Below are 16,725 nucleotides of genomic sequence, written 5' to 3' on the forward strand. Positions count from 1 at the left end.
GCCAGGATAAGCGTAACCTCTCTGTCTAGATCTATCACCAGCTGGACACTTACCCCAGCAGCTCTCCCACACTTCCCTGCTGAAGAGCATAAGATTGTTCAAGTGAGACAGTGAACTGCAACTATCTGAGAGCCCTCTAACCACACTGCCTTCTCTAGTCAAAACTCCCTGTGTTGAAGAGGCTGGCACTGGGTCAACAATACTCAAGCTTACTGTGTGCTAAGGGGGATCTACACAATCACTCGAAACAAGCCGTTTTTGCCTCTTTCCAGCCACAAAAGATGCTGAGTACAACCAGCATGCACTAGGTGGCAGGCTGTAGTTAAGGTACCCAAACACGAAGGCTCAAGATGTACAAATCCCTCAGATGTGGAGTGGTGTTTTAAATACAGCAACATGACAGGTTTCTCCTTGGTACTCTTCTGGGTGTTAGTGGCATAGGCTGAGTACCTATGAGAAGACCTCAGCAGCTATCAGAAAAGAGATTTCAGGAGCACATCTCTGAGGGGATCTGTGATGCTGAAGCCAGCACTGTAAACCAGCACTCTGTATTATTTCCAGCATTTTCTAATGGACTTCAGAGGCTGTCAAACCCATGCAAAAGGGGAAAAGTGCCTGTGTACCCAACAGAGACCACTCTCCTGCTCTGTGCCGCACATACACAACCCTACAAGCAGTGGATACCTTTTCCAAGTCCTTTTCCGTGCCTCTGCCATGCTCGTAACACAGACCCACATTGAACTGGGCTTTGCTGTAGCCTCGATCTGCTGCCAGTTTGAAGCAGGTATAGGCTATCCTGGAATGGCCAGCTCTCATGCTTTCAATCCCTGAGAAGAGCACCATGTGAAAAGAGGGGAAAAAGAGCATGGACAGAATGAAGCCTCACATGCAGCAACCTTCCCCACAGCTACTTGGTCTTCCTTTGCCCATGCCAAGTGCTCCTTGCCATGTCCAGCTGGCTCAGCCACCCTCCTGCCACAGAACCAAAGTTTCCATATGAAAAATGGCAGCATCGCCTTTCAGGAATTTTTCTAGGCTCACTGCAACCGAGGATAATGGGCTAACACATGTATGGTTTGCACAGAAGCAGCTCACTTTTCACTGCTGCTGCTAGTGGTGTGTATATAGGGCAGAGCCTTTTTTCTTAGGTCATTGCATCTTCCTTCGTCTCTTCTTAAGAGTTGCAATTCTGCAACTGCTTTTTCAGCTTGCCAGGAAGCCTGAGATCCCAGACAATAAAAAAGGATAAAAGGAGATGACATCTCATGCAAAAAAGACAGAGATGGCTTAATTTCCAACTACAGATGTCAGAACAACAGTGCAGGCTTCAACCAAGCCTGCATTTAAATATGCTGACATAAATCAGGTGGCAGGATGGGACAAAGGGCAATAAATCTTTCAAAGCACAGTTGAGTTTGCTGAAAGGAGGCTTCAGCTTGGGTATAAGCCATCTCTGCTTTCACAGAAGACCTGCAACGATCTGGAGGTCCTCCAAAAAGAGAAATGTGTGGTTTAAGGACACAACAAATCCAAGTCCACATTACCGAGGATATTCAATGCAATGGAAATATCAATCCGGAAAATCTGCTGCAACTGGAAAGCAGCTTCCTCCAAATGCCCTCGCTGGGCTGGGTCACCCTGAGGAGTTAAAGCAGCAAGCTGTTAAGACAGCAAAACCATACAAATCCTGTAGGAGATTCTTAGAAACAAGCAGTCAGACACACTGGTACTGTACTATAGTTATCAAGAGGGTGATGTAATCTGCTGTCATGTGTCCACAAAAAACCCCTCCGTGTCCTACACAGCCATCTAGTTAGGGAAGCTGTACGGACACTGCTTACCTCCTCCCCTCAGGCCAGGGAGCTTGCCTTAGCCTCTCAGAGAACATCATCAGACCTGTCAGAATTCAGCAAATACCTGATATCACTCCTAACTCCCCCCTTCAAAAGTAACGCTAACCCTTGTTCGCTCTCCCACATCACGTCAACAGCACAAACAGGCACTGATGTATCTGTATATGCTTTAAACAATTCAAGCTGAGCCCACACTGTCAACTTACCCACCACTGCACATGCCTAATGAAACCCTGCACAGCAGAGACAATGTCTTTTCTTTCTCAGTAACGAACAGTATCTTATACCTCAGCACAGCTCTGGGAGGTCGGAGGAGGATAAGCCTGGCTGTAGCTTCCCAGCTTGCGTACAAAGGTAGTGCCATCGAGCGGCAGCAGCGCACACTGCACACGAGCTGAGGTGCCTCCACGCTCGGGAAGTCATGCAGCAAAAATGCCCCTTGTCACCCAACAGCTTTACTCCTCACCCAGCACTCAGAGTTGCTCACAAGAGGACAAGACATGGACCAACTCCCCTCCTCTCTCAAGACCTGCCCCACGACCTACGAATGAGCTACAGACTCTTCCTAAGCCCCCCCAAGAAGTGGCACCTCCCAGGATGGGCAGCTTGATGGTCACCCCCTCAGCAGAGCAAGCAAATGCCTTTCTGGGGTGGGAGCAGAGTCATTGCACATCTAAGTGAGGAACCTACTCTGTTAAACACGGAATTTGCTCCCTGCTCTATTCACTGTGTCCTTGAGCAATAGCTCAGCTGACTGATTTGTAAAATAAGGATTGTCTGTACCCAAGACTGTAAATTGTAAGGAATTAGCAGGTTTAATCACAGCAGGAACAATAACATAATTTATGGCCTTGTGACTCTCAAGCTGATGCACCCTCTTCAAGCCCAAAGTGTTTTCCTCTCTATAACAGCCAACAGCCAGTCCTGATTTGCAGCTTTAGGCAGAGTGACATTACCTTCTCCAGTCATGGGTTGTCTGGTAAAAACCAAAATAGCAACCACATGTAATCACCTACTGAAAGACTGCATCAAAATGCAAATACACAGGAACAGACTGGTGCTGTTGGAAAGGGGTTTTCCATTTTGTTTCAGCTCTTCTCTACTAGCAGCCCTGTTACACAGACATCTTAAAAGGATGGGGATGCCAGTTTGTAGCTCCTGGAACTTTGCTCTGGCTAAAGCAGAGGGCAGCATATCACAGCCCCCTTTCTCCTGTCCTCCAGCTGCACAGGGCAGGAAACAGTGAGTGGATTGCTCAGGCTGTACTGGGGGTCACAATGAGATGGCTTCCTGTAAGGAAGGGGTCTCAGGTATAGACAGAGGGTGTGGAAAATCAAAGTATACCTTTGCATGGTGGAGAACTGGCCCCAGACTGGAGCTCTCAGGGATGTGGAACTCTCCTGCATTAAAAAAAAAAAAAACAAAAAGAACAAACAAACAAAAAAAAAAAGCAGGGTTAAGCAATGCTGTACCTTTGCCTCTTCCTCTTCTTCCCATCCCCTCTATTCCGTAGCTCTTTCCTAGAGGACTGATCGCCCACTCAGCCAGGGGCACTAAGAACAGAAGGAACACCAACGAATTCGACCTTTGTACCAAAGCAACCAAGTGCTACACGATTACAGTCCTATAGCCTGCAGCAATAATACACCTCCTCCAGAAAGGCCCCATTCTTGATATGAAGCCACCAAAAGGTAGAAAATCTCCTGCTTCCCCTCAAAGATTATTCCAGGAACTTGCAATTGCTGCTTAAAGCTCTGTGCTTCATTTCAAATTAAAATACAACTGATTTCTGCTACCAGGCACTGGCTTTTCTAAGCTTTTTTTGCCTCTACTAAAAAGACCATCCTCCTTTCAAAAGCCCCGATATGACTAATCAATCCCTCTTGATTCTTTCTGGGATTCTAAACAGACCCTGCCCTGTCCATGTCTTTCAACTGAAGTACCTTTCTGCCCAAGTTGATGAATTTTATGACTTTCTGCCACTGTTCCTGGAATTTTTGACATTGTTATTGAAGTGTGAACCCGCTCCCCAGGAAGGGTAAAATTGCCTCCTTATTCATGTTCGTACCTGCCTAGTTTGCATCTATCAGAGCTGTGCTCCAATTCCCATTGCTCAGGGCATTGTACCCGCAGGTGCTTTGCCTCCCTAGCTTCTCTTCCAGGTAATTTCTTTCCAGGTACAGTTCTGCTTGTGCAAGGAGATAATCAGATTCTGGCTGCACCGGATGCAGGCTTGGGTTATCACCCCAATGTTCCCCACTTGCTCATTGCTGCCCTCTCAGATAAGGTAGCACAACCATGTGTTCAGTCACTATCTCACCAGTTTCAAACAGAATTATCTAATGAAAACATCTCCAGCAAGAGCTAAGCCACCTTGCTCTTAACAGAATTGGGCTGGAAGTGATTACACAGGCATTTACACCAGCTACTCTAAGAGGATGGTGACCTCCAGCAAGGAGGACGAACAGGCGAGGGCTGACTGAGGCCAATTATTTTTAACCTGAATCACCATAAGGAGCTGGATCCCACCAGGCACCTAACACCAGGTGCTGAAGCCTGGATCACTTCAAGCCAGTGCTGCTAACACAAGAAGTAGCTATGCTCTCCCCATGTTTCCCTCTCAAGCTGTGTGGCTGTAGAGCAGGGAGCTAATATGAATAAACAACCATTATCAGTCCTTCCAGGGGCCTGATCCCTTGATTCCTTGCACTACATGGCTACACAAGCACTTGTGCTGGCAGAAACAAATGTGCAACAGGCAGGGTTGCTTCTTGCAGTGCCTGCAGCTTCTTACAATGCACATGAAGCTGTGGCCTGTGTTCCAGCTGCAGTTTCATTATTCCCAGATAAACAATTCCCCTTTGGCTGTATTAAAATGTATGTTATCTGAACAAGCCCCACTCACCCAACAAGCAAGGTCGCTCTGGCAAGCATGATTTCTAGTCATAATTCCACCAAAAGTAATGTAATCTGTGAATTTATTAGTTAGGCTTTACATTTATTTTGAGACCAGGCATACAATTATCTGCTCTTTCTCACTGAAGACTGTCTCTTGCTCAGTTATCTCCCTCATGATGTAATTTGTGTTCTTTTGCTATAGGTACAACAGCAAATTCCACGAATTTGTTTCAACATTAGTACACTCATGCTTTCAAGAAACTTTACTTTTGGCACAGACACCTCCTTCTAAATCAGAGACTCCTCAGTTACTGAGAAAACATGGTGTAATTTGGACAAACCCCATGAACAATAAACAGAAGCTCATTCTAAATTCCATCAGCCTGTGGAACTGTCTCATCTCTCTCTACCAGTGGAACCTTCTCCTAACCCTAATCCCAGTAATCTCCCCACATTATGAGTTACCAATCCCAAAGAGCATAAAGTCATCTAAAAGAAAACACAGGGACCAACTGATCCTGGCACCCAGTTCCATCTCCTGAAGGAGTAGATTAGTGAATTCTCTCAGAATTCACCTTTGAGGCTGAGCAAGCCACGAACCAAACCTCTTCATGGATATTGTGACGTGTAACACTTGCTTGTTTCAGAGCAGCTGCCTCAATACCAGACACAATGTAAACACAATGCTTAGGTTCCTTCAGTAGAAAAGAAAAATAAAAGCACCCCCTCAACAGCAAAGACTCTCATCGCACTTCAGCAGAGTGCGACAACTAGCTTAGACTAGAGAACCACAGAATCCCAGGCTGGTTTGGGCTGGAAGGGACCTTAAAGCTCATCCAGTTCCAACCCCTGCCACAGGCAGGGACACCTTCCACTAGAGCAGCTTGCTCCAAGCCCCCGTGTCCAACCTGGCCTTGAACACTGAAAGGGATGGGGCAGCCACAGCTTCTCTGGGCACCCTGTGCCAGCACCTCAGCATCCTCGTAGTGGTGAAAATTAATCTTCAACCTAATGTTAGTTAGTACCAGTTCACCCAACTGTTTATTTCTTATTTCTCTAAGAATGCTCAAGCTTCAACACCACTTCATAGGAACCAGTCCTTGAACAAATTCATTGCTATACTGCACCCACAGAACCATGTTCAGTCATCCTTAATACTGTATGTTCAAAGCACACAAAAGCTGGGAATACCACAGCTGGAATTTTCAGTGCAACTTTATTTCTACTTCTTCAAACACACGCTAGGATCTCACATGACTACACATCCTTTTTTCCATGCAATCTTACAGCTTTCAGTGTACCGGATGCCCAATATTCAGCACATATTCAGCAGCTAATAAATATTTTGTATTTCCCCACTGTTCATCCTGGACTAATCAAATGTTGCTCAAAGCTAGCTCCAAATGAGGAATTAATAATCTTCTCATAGCCAGTCTAGATTGCTCATCCCAAAACATCTGAACACTTCACAAGAAGGAATTCGCAACAAGAGCTGGACCAAATCCAGGATTTCTGCCTCACAGAAAATTTTAGTGTTTCCAATTGGTTTTCATTGTGCTTTGAAATGAAAACACACTTCTGCAATGTCTGTAATCTCAGAATTGAAATAATGAATTTTACAGTTCTGCCAGGGGTAAAATACAACTCCCCAGGGCAGCATTCAGCTGCTGTAACACGGAGACTGGCTGTAATCACCTGTTTGCTCACTACGTGCCTTTAACTTCTGGCAAAAAATCTTTGAGAGAGGCAGGAATTGCATGAAAAAACAGGATATGCTCATGCAGACAAGGACTTGCTGATAGTCATATCCAGGATGCTATTTAAAGCAAGTTTTAAATGAATTTCCCAAAGTTTGCTCTTTTTTTCACACTAAAAGTAATAGATTCTATCATATTGTGTTATGTTAAAATTGGAACAGCTCATCTGCAATGCTGGGATGTTTGGATCCATCACAAAGATCTTTGCCACTTGAGGTAATGAAGTAGCTGACAGCAACTGCAGATTGTCACTGTATATGTAGACCAGCACAAGCAAGCCTGGAAATTAACTGAAACACTGAAAGAAAGGGTGAGGACATGGAATTCTTTCCAGAAGGTTCTTTTGACTGGAGAAGTGAAGGTACATTCTGCTCCATTCCCAGTTCTGGAGGTCTGTTCTTTAATGGCAAGACTTTACTATCAGATTCCTCTGCATCATCTGCCAGGTGTCTGTCCTTCCCTTCCTTCTGCTCACCCCAGCTTCTTGCTGCATTCTGATTTAGCCAGCCTTATTCTCTTTTGGTTGCTAAACACCAGCAAAAAGAAATCCTAAACCTTAGGCAGCTTTTTCTGTAGAAAGCAAAACACACTGTGAGAGAAAGGACTTCACTTTAAAGCTTCCCTTTAAAACTTTCCATGGGAAGATTCCCAGCACTTCCCACATTACACAACCCTGGGTTTTTTGAGGCTCTTCAGTGACCATTACTGAATCTTTTCACCCTGACTTTCCTCAATAAATTGCCACCAAATGGATGCACAGAATAATGTGAGAATGTAACCTGAGGACTTATGTATTGAGCAAAATCAAATTATTTCTGACATATATTATCTCTGACAACTGACAGCTGTAGATGCTTGGGCGGAAAGGGTAAGGAACAGGGATTATAAAGTCACGCTCTTCCTGGCAGAACTTTCCAGCAATCAGCTGTTCTGCAGTCTTCTGAGCAGGAGGTTTTGGCTGGACCAATTAAATCGAATTGGAATCTGTAATTTTACCTAATCATTTCTTGGAACCTATTTATACTTCTGGCCTGGAACAATGAGTTCCACAATTTACCTGTGTACTGACCAAACATGTGCCATCTTTTGCCTCTTTTCAGACTTGCTACCTGACTCTTTCTGTGCTACCTATTAATATGTGTAATATGAAAAATACTGCCCCATTTCACCTTCCCACAACACTTTCAGTTTCACAGAGCACTAGCACACCCTCTGCCACTTCTTTCTTAAGAAGAGTCTGACTCTATTTGTATGTCATTGTCTCCTTGTCATCATTTTCTATGCCATTGTTGCTACTGTTTTTAAGACACTGTCTTTTCCTTAAGCATTCAAGATGTGGCTGCATCACAGACTCACTCAAACCTACAATACTGTCTTTCCTCAGTTCCTTCCTTTACAATAATTAACATTTAATTGGCCTCACTGCTGCTGAGCATTGACTTAACCTTATCAAAAACGTATCCATGGTGTCTTTAAATGTTCCCTCTGCAATATAATTATTAACTTGACACTCCTCATTCTGTATGTGTATTTAGAGCTACACTCCCCTGCGTATCCTAATTTAACCTACCTTGGGATTAGCCTGGGTTTAGTTCTCGTGCAGTTTTTTGCTCTGCCTTTCAGATTTGACTGTCCTGAATAATTTTGTACCATTTGCTCCTTCTGTCTCTGCACTCATCACCTCTTTTTTTCCAAATCACTGCTGACTGCTGAACAGGTTTAACCAGTTCTGTTCCAGTTATGGTTCTCCATTGTGAGAACTATTTCTTGTACTTACTAGCCCAAGAGTAGCCCCCCTGTCTTCCCTCTCAGCAGCTTTATTTCTCCAGGTAGCTTGATTTTAGCTCCTGGCTGAAAGATTTTCAGAAAGCTAAAAGCTGGATAATCTTGCTCCACATTCCCCTTGACTTCTCCAAAGAACTCATAATTGATTTACAGCTCTCTTAAGTCTCTGCAACGGAGCAAGATGGCCTCAGAAATGGCTTCCTAAATCCTTCCAAGACCTTTGATTCTTTGATATAGCATGCTCATCCAGGTATCTGACATTTCTATTCTACAACAGAGTTTCTATCAACTTAGAATTACCTTTTTTGCAGTTCTGGGCCTCAAACAACCCCCCCTTTTTAAAATCCAGTGTCCAATTTGTCAGTGTTCATTCTTCTGGTTGTACAAGAGATTTAAGCACTGGATTACATATCATCATTAGAGGCTCAATGATTTCATTGCTTCTGAAGAACATCTTAACAAAGAGCACATGGCCTTAGTGACTTGTCACTGTTCAATTTATCAGTTTGCCTAAAAGCTCTTCCTATTGACTCTCAGTAGGAAACTGTTTGTCAGACACAGACACACGTTCACTCCTGAACGTTCAGCTGTGCCAACTGAAGGCACCACTGTCTCCACTTATTCCCACCACATCTCCCAGAGTACACCTCCAGTAATCTGCCAGTGAGGCAGTGTGTTTGAGTGCTTCTTAATATGCTCCAGGCAAAAGCAGATGGGTTAAACAGTCTAATTGGCAGTTTAGGTAAATTAACCTGGCTGTTTTCCTGGAGCTAATTAGGAAACATGGAAACAAAATGCTCCATTTGCCAACTGATGGGAATGGTAACCTCTGGCAGGCGATGGGTTTGATAAGCAGTAGTGGGCAGTAGCTTAAATCACCACAAAAGAAAGCCAAACATCTGGAAGAAAGCCTAGAATGGGGAACCCCTCTGACCTTTTCTGCAGCATCTTACATTATGTAGCCAGCGTCTGTGGGCTGGCTCTTTTACGTGCCTCATTTACACCACGATCATATGTTGTCCCCCTTTCTACGGGCTCCAGCTTCTAACAGTCTTCCTGAAGCCATTATTAGTGTTTCTTCACTTAGTGAGTAGCCCATCTGATTTTCCTTGATATGACTTTAAATTTAATATGTTGGACTTGCTTTCCCAGGTTGAGACTCCCTATTTTTATAAAACTCATTTTAAGAAGAATGTCTTTGATACCTCCTTCCACTGTGTTATCTACAGTATAAGTGCTTAGAAATACATCATCATCTTCCAGGAAGAGAATAATTCCCTTAGTTTCACACCATGTGCAAGGTCTCCCAGATCAATGGTGCCGTATTCTCCTGAATCATAGAATCGTTAGGGTTGGAAAGGACCTTAAGATCATCCAGTTCCAACCCCCCTGCTGTGGGCAGGGACACCTTACGCTAAATTGTAATCACCCAAGGCCTCGTCCAACCTGGTCTTGAACACTGCCAAGGATGGAGCATTCACAACCTGCCTGGGCAACCCATTCCAGTGCCTCACCACCCTAACAGGAAAGAATTTCCTTCTTAGATCCAACTTAAACTTCCCCCGTTTAAGTTTTAACCCGTTACCCCTTGTCCTATCACTACAGTCTCTAATGAACAGTCCCTCTCCAGCATCCCTATAGGCCCCCTTCAGATACTGGAAGGCTGCCATGAGGTCTCCACACAGCCTTCTCTTCTCCAGGCTGAACAGCCCCAACTTTCTCAGCCTGTCTCCATACAGGAGGTGCTCCAGTCCCCTGATCATCCTCGTGGCCTCCTCTGGACTTGTTCCAACAGTTCCATGTCCTTTTTACGTAGAGGACACCAGAACTGCACACAATGCTCCAGGTGAGGTCTCACGAGAGCAGAGTAGAGGGGCAGGATCACCTCCATGACCTGCTGGTCACACTCCTTTTGATGCAGCCCAGGATACGGTTGCTTTCTGGGCTGCAAGCACACACTGAAGCTGGCTCATGTTCATTTTCTCATCAACCAACACCCCCAAGTCCTTCTCTCCAGGGCTGCTCTGAATCTCTTCTCTGCCCAACCTGTAGCTGTGCCTGGGATTGCTCCTTGTGGCTGCAAACATCTGTCCACAAAAAGAGAACAGCAGCTGGATGTTGTAATCAGGTCACTAAGGCAGAGCAGTACTGGTAAGGCTGATGTCACCTGCAGTTACAGCACATCCCTCCCTGCCTTCAGGAGACATTTTTCCTCCTGTCTCTGGACTCCTGATTCATGTCTCTGAAGTTTTGTCTTTCCATTCTCACCTATGTCCTCAAGGGTCAATAAATGGCTCTACACTTTTTGGCTCCTAGCTCTGCCTTGGGAAATCTCAAAACTCAGAAGTCCTTTCCCCACAAGTATCCTGCCCTGCAGCACATTGCACATACCTACTTCAGCCCAGGGCTGGCTCTCTCCTTGCTCTGAGGGGATGCCTGAGGACTCATTTTCTGGTATAACCTCTGGACTTGGTTTCTGCAGGAAGCAGGACCCCAGATGCTCAGTGGAACAGCTGGTTGAGACTTCAGTCACCACTGTAAGACAGAACACAAAAGCAATGTCTGTGAGCAGACAACTGCACTATGAATCATCTACCTAGCATCCTTCTCTGCTCTGACCACAAAGCCAAGCAGGAGGGAACTTCACGAAGCAGACTCAGAAAAGAAAATAAAGGTAACGGATGCAAAGTGGGACTGAATCAAATTGTTAAGAAACAGCGAGATTCCCCTGACAGACACCAGCCCTCATTCCTTCCCCCGAGGGCTTGAAAGCTGGTTCTCAGCTTCTCACCGCAGCTCTCTTCCAGCCTGTTAATGCATCACCAGGCAGGAACCCTGACCGGCAGCAGGGCCCTCCCACAGCCCCCTCTCCCGCCAGCGCTGCGAACCTGTCTGTTGCGAGGGCAGGGAGGAGAGCCGCAGAGCCCTGCGCTCTCTCCTGGCGTCCGGCAGGGACCTCAGCCAGGCGATCTGCCTGAGCAGCTGCAGGAGCAGCGCACCGAGTGCCCCCTGAGGAAAAGCAGACACAAGTCAAGGACAACATCCCCGCTCCCTCCCTCTGTCCCGCTTCCACGGGCAGCTTGTCCACAGCTCTGTGTCGGCGTGCCCGCTGCTCCCACCCCTCTCACAGCACAAGCTCCTGTGCTGCCAGCACTCCCAACACAGCCCGGGCCCGCCGCTCCTCACCCAGGTGACTGCCTCCAGCACGGAGTAGCGGGGCACCAGGCCGGGCAGGGTCTGCCGCCTTCCTCCTCGCTCCCGGCCATCCCGGGGCCGTCCATCCTCGCAGCCGGGCGCCCTACAACAACCGGGGGACACAACACGGTGAAGGCCGCGGGCAGCCCTCGGCACCCCCCCAGCGGCGCGCTGGGGTCACCCCGCTCTCCCTGCAGGCCCGCACCGCGGGCAGTGCGCAGCCCGGCCCGGCCGCACTCACCGCTCGATGCCCGGGCCGGGGCCGTCGGGCGGGGGCGCGGCGCAGGCAGGGCGGGCGTGCGGCGGCCAGCAGCGGCTCAGGCCGCGGCCCAACAGCAGCCGCCACATCCCGCCCGCCGGACCATAGAGAGGGGGCGTTGCGGAGCGACAGCAGCTTGGGCCATAGAGAGGACGGAGCTACTGAGGGTATCGGCCGGTCCCGGCGGGGCAGCGGCGGGCCAGCACCGGGCGGCGCAACACCGGGCAGCGGGGCCGAGTGGGGCCCACCCGGGCAAAGAGCAGAGAAGCGGCTCCGGCCGGCCCGAGCCCGGCGGGCGGGTGGGGATAGAGCGGCGCCGCATCATGGAGACGAGCTAGAGCGGCGCCCGGCGGAGCGCGGGAACGGTGCGGCGGCCCCTGCCCTCCGGGCGGGCCGGGGACAGCCGCGTGTGACGGGGTTACCGGTTGTGCTGAGCCCCGAGGGGAGCCCTGGGATGGGGGCTGACGGCGCCGGGGCAGGTCGGTGCTGTGTGCCTGAGCCGGGGAATACCGGATAAACGGTGCATTTTCCTGACCGAGAGCAGCTTCCAGCAGCGGGGTGGGGGGACACTGGGGTGATGGGTTGAGGAGAAGCTCCCCATGAGCCGGCATCAGTGAGCGCTTGAGCCCAGATCCCCCCTGTGCTGGGCTGCACCCCCAGAGCGTGAGCAGCAGTCAAGGGAGGGGATCCTGCCCCTCTGCTGCACTGGGGAGACCCCTCCCTGCAGTCCTGATCCAGCTCTGGGGCAACAGCACGAGAGGGACCTAAAGGGGCTACGGGAAAGCTGGAGAGGGGCTTTGGACAAGGGCCTGTAGGGACAGGCCAAGGGGAATGGCTTTAACCTGCCAGAGGGGAGACTGAGATGAGCTCTTGGGCAGAAGCTCTTCCCTGTGAGGGTGCTGAGGCGCTGGCACAGGGTGCCCAGAGAAGCTGTGGCTGCCCCATCCCTGGCAGTGTTCAAGGCCAGGTTGGACACAGGGGCTTGGAGCAAGCTGCTCCAGTGGAAGGTGTCCCTGCCTGTGGCAGTGGTTGGAGCTGGGTGAGCTTTAAGGTCCCTTCAAGCCAAACCAGGCTGGGATTCTGTGATTCTATGAATTAGACAAGAAGAAATTGTGTACTGCAAAAAAGTAATTTTAGGTTTTATCAGAAATTCACTCAGTTAATCTTCCTGTAATCACGGATGTGGTTAATTATATATGGGAAATGGTATAAGTGGGAAACATTTGTGAACGGGAATGTGTAAAATATGCATTAAGATGCAGTTGCAGTTTGAGCTATGCATGAACTTGCCCTCACCCCTTGGTGGTGGTCGATCTTACTCTGTGACTGCCCATGCTCCCAGAGGCCTCCCTGGGCTTATATGTGCTGTATGTCTGTGTGTTTCAGTGGCGTTGCAATAGGAGATGGCAGAGTTCCCAACCAAGAGCATGCCATGCCAGCATGAGAAAAGGATAGACTTCATATTCTCCTTTCCCTGGTGGTTTCCTTCAGAAGTATGGCTATTGCTGGTCCTGTGCTCATTCCAGCTGAACAATGTGAATTTCTTCTTCATTTCTTCGTTCCACCAGCAGGAATTCTTGGTCATTCCGGCAGTTCGTTTCTCTTTGCAGAATATGGTGTTCTCTTTGCTGGTAATTCCTGTTAGGAACTCGTAGTTCTAGTTCAGTTTTATCCATGTTTTATGCTAGAATGGCTGCAAGTTTGGCTCCAAGTGTGGCTTTTCAGGAGATCTGTAATCATTCTCTTTCATCAGGCTGAGTGCTTGCTTCAAACTGCCAGATTTCTTTTGGTTTTCCATAGCTTTTATTTTGTTGTAGTGTCATATGGGACACAAATCCTTTATCCTTTTCACCCCAGATTTGGCTTAATACCTTAATTACAAAGTCATTGAGTTGTCTCTTTTAGTAAATGTGTCTCTAATTGTCTCGTGCTAGTAGGCTGGTATTTGCTAAGCTACTACAGTTTGTTTGGGGATGAAAATGACATGCAAAATAGAAATATCAGCATCTCCACTCTATAATCTTGCCTTAATTTTCTTGCTCATCAAGTTGATATCAGTAATTAATGCTCCAAAAACTAACACTGCATTTGTTGGTATTGGTTCATCCAGGATCTTCTCAGCTAATCACTGTATTTTTAGTGCTGTTTAGTCCTAATTTCCTTCCAGGTCCCTAGCCGTTTGGTGTGTGAAACTCTGTCTTTTCTGCAACTGGCAATTCAATAGCAGAGCTAATCCGGTTTGATTCATATCATGAGGGTGCCACAGGAGCTGAGCAACATCTGTTGAACCATTGCTGCACATTTGTGTCTTTTACTTTGGAGAAGAACCAAACACAGATGAGATGGGAGGGGAGTTTTGAGACATGAGGAAGATGACTGTCCAGAGCAAGACAAGTTGAGAGATCTTTGTTGTGGATCTGAGCTGTTGTGGAGTAATGTGACTGAGGGATTAAATGTCACAGAGAGAAATGACGTGAACTATGCAGGCAGGAGGACAGTAAGTTCTGCACAAGGTCTGCTTCTTGTGGCTTTCCAGCTTGGCTAGTTTGTGTCCTAGCAGCTTGCAGTCAGAGGGTGGAAAGGACGTTGAGAAGGAAGAGGTGATAAGCCATGAGGGAGTTACTGCAGGTGCAGAGGGCCTTGCTACAGCTTTTCTGACCAGGCAGAGACTGGATTGGGAGCAGCCCTAAGGAGAAAGATTCTTCCTTGTGAGAGTGCTGAGGCGCTGGCACAGGGTGCCCAGAGAAGCTGTGGCTGCCCCATCCCTGGCAGTGTTCAAGGCCTTTGGATGGGGCTTGGAGCAAGCTGCTCTAGTGGAAGGTGTCCCTGCCCATAGCAAGGGTTGGAACTGGGTGAGCTTTAAGGTTCCTTCCAGCACAAACCTTTCTATGGTTCTATAAATCCATGACTATTGGTGGTGGGATTTTGCTCTGTAAGCCAAGGGTGCTGGGGAAGTGGCTGATGTCATTGCAGGGCCACTTTGGAAGGCTGCAGTAATCAGGAGAGGATGGTGATGACAAAAAATGTCAAACCTCACACACTCATTCATTATTCAAGGGCAAGAAGAAGGATTGGAGAACTCTGAAACCCTCTTATTTAGCTTGTGCCTCTGGGAGGTGGTGGCACACCTTCTCCTGGAAACTTTTAAGTGTGTGAAGGACAAGAAGGCTATTGGGAAGAGCCAGAGTGGATTTGACAAGGGCAATCATTCCTAACCAGCCTGATTGCCTTCTGTGATGAAACTGGCTCGGACAACAAGGGGAGAGCAGTGGGTGGTGGTTACCTTGTTGTTAGCAAGGCCTTTGACATGGTCTCCTATAGTATCACCTCACTAAACTGGTGAGGTATGGATTGGGTAAATGGACTATAAATTGGATGGAAAATTGCCTGGATTGTTGGGCTCAGATGATGGTGGTCAGTGGGCTGGCACACAGAATGTACGAGAAGAGGCTGAGAAAACTGTTATCACACAATAATTTTAGGAAGATAAATACTTTGTGCCTTAGGGGAATAAATACTGTGTTCCTTAAGAAATACATTTATTTTGGTGGAAAGAGAAAATCAGACTGGTTATAGAAAGCAGGTTATAAGAAACATAAATGACTTCAGAATGTATATAACCTTCTAGAGCTTTGAAAAACCTTGCAGGAGAAGGCACTCATTTATTCACTGGTTTAAACACCCATTAATGCCAGTACCCTTGAAAATCCAGACAAAATCAACATATCTCCAAGCTCTTGATTATTGCTTTGAGGCACATAGGCCCCTGGAACTTTGTTCCCTGGGTGCTGGAGCTGTTGCCTCTTGTCTCATAGCAGTCTTTTGGTAACTTCGGTTTTCATCTGTGTGTTGTGGTTTAAACCCAGTCAGGCAGCTTGTTCACTCACTTCCCCCCTTCTTTCCCTCCCCCTACTCCCGAAGGTATGGAGAGGAGAATCGAAAAGAATGCAACTCCCATGGGTTGAGATAAGAACAGTTTAGTAACTAAGGTATAACACAAATCACTACTGCTACCATCAATAATAATAATGATAAAGGAAATAACAAGGGAAGAGAATACAACACCTCACCACCAGCTGACTGATAACTCGCCCCCCCAGCCCAACCCAGCACTGACTGATACCTCCTCCAACCCCACAGTCCCCAGCCCTTCTGGGTAACTCCCAGTTACATCCTGGGTATGACATGCTGTGGTATGGAATACCTCTTTGGTCAGTTTGGGTCAGGTGTCCTGTCTCTCCTTCCTCTCTTCTTCCCCTCCTCCCTGGCAGAGCATGAGGCTCACAAAGTCCTTGGCCAGACTAAAACATTTGAGTAGTAACTAAAAACATCGGTGCTATCAGCACCATTCCGAGGCCGAAAGTCAAAAACACAGCACTGCACCAGCTACGAAGGAGGAGAAAAAATGACTGCTACTGCTGAACCCAGGACACTATGATTTTCTGTGTCTTGAACAAAGCCACTTGGTGGAACCTGAAAGCTTTGACACACACCAGGTTTTTTTCTAAAGCCAGAAATTTATGGCTACAAAACTCAGTGTACAACTCTGATGAAGTAGACTTGAAACACTTGTAATTACAGATGATCCAGTTTCACAGCTCGCAGACAAAAGAAAATGTGTTTGTTTTACTTTATTAGATTGCTTCTAATATGTTCATACAAACCCGAATGTGCATATACACACTTTGTCAATACTGCCAACTGCAATTTATTAAGTTTTATAAATTTTTTCCACTAGGTCACTGTATTGGGAAACAGACAACAAATGCAGGATCAATGCTAAAGACGGGAAAGCTAAATTTCCAAGTAAGCAATCTTGTAATTTCTCTTAATAAGTTCATAAGGGGCATTTTTGAGGAAGTCTTAATTAATCATAGGCCTAAACCCTCTCTTAATGGGGTTGTATTTTTCTAACAGGGAAGTAAGAAAAAAGAGGTATTTGGGCATAAGCTGTAGCTTGAGCTGCCCTTTCACTCTC

General features: G+C 47.2%; 1 protein-coding gene and 1 long non-coding RNA gene across 6 annotated transcripts in view; one reads left to right on the forward strand and one right to left on the reverse strand.

Moving 5' to 3' along the window:
- DELE1 (DAP3 binding cell death enhancer 1) overlaps positions 1-12,049 on the reverse strand; it is a 20,838-nt gene extending 8,789 nt beyond the window's left edge. Inside the window, exons 1-7 of one of the 2 annotated variants that reach the window (XM_062629281.1) lie at positions 11,730-12,047; positions 11,480-11,591; positions 11,182-11,302; positions 10,685-10,828; positions 3,198-3,253; positions 1,545-1,638; positions 685-827 (exon numbers count right to left, since the gene is read on the reverse strand). In XM_062629281.1, coding sequence (XP_062485265.1) covers positions 685-827; positions 1,545-1,638; positions 3,198-3,253; positions 10,685-10,828; positions 11,182-11,302; positions 11,480-11,591; positions 11,730-11,836 — 777 coding nt within the window. In that variant the 5' untranslated portion in view covers positions 11,837-12,047. Of the gene's footprint in view, positions 1-684; positions 828-1,544; positions 1,639-3,197; positions 3,254-10,684; positions 10,829-11,181; positions 11,303-11,479; positions 11,592-11,729 lie in introns of both variants that reach the window. The other variant, XM_062629280.1, reaches the window with a different exon arrangement.
- Positions 11,236-16,725, forward strand: part of LOC134169049 (uncharacterized) — a 38,023-nt gene continuing 32,533 nt past the window's right edge. For 2 of the 4 annotated variants that reach the window (XR_009966738.1, XR_009966737.1), the window contains exons 1-2: positions 11,236-11,483; positions 16,486-16,553. This is a non-coding gene — a long non-coding RNA (uncharacterized LOC134169049). Of the gene's footprint in view, positions 11,484-12,501; positions 14,245-16,485; positions 16,554-16,725 lie in introns of those variants that run through there. The other 2 variants (XR_009966740.1, XR_009966739.1) reach the window with 2 other exon arrangements.

This window comes from Pezoporus occidentalis, unplaced genomic scaffold (genome assembly GCF_034315485.1).
Source record: "Pezoporus occidentalis ecotype Australia unplaced genomic scaffold, CSIRO_AGI_Poc_V1 ctg33, whole genome shotgun sequence".
In the NCBI taxonomy this organism is placed as follows: Eukaryota; Metazoa; Chordata; class Aves; order Psittaciformes; family Psittacidae; genus Pezoporus; species Pezoporus occidentalis.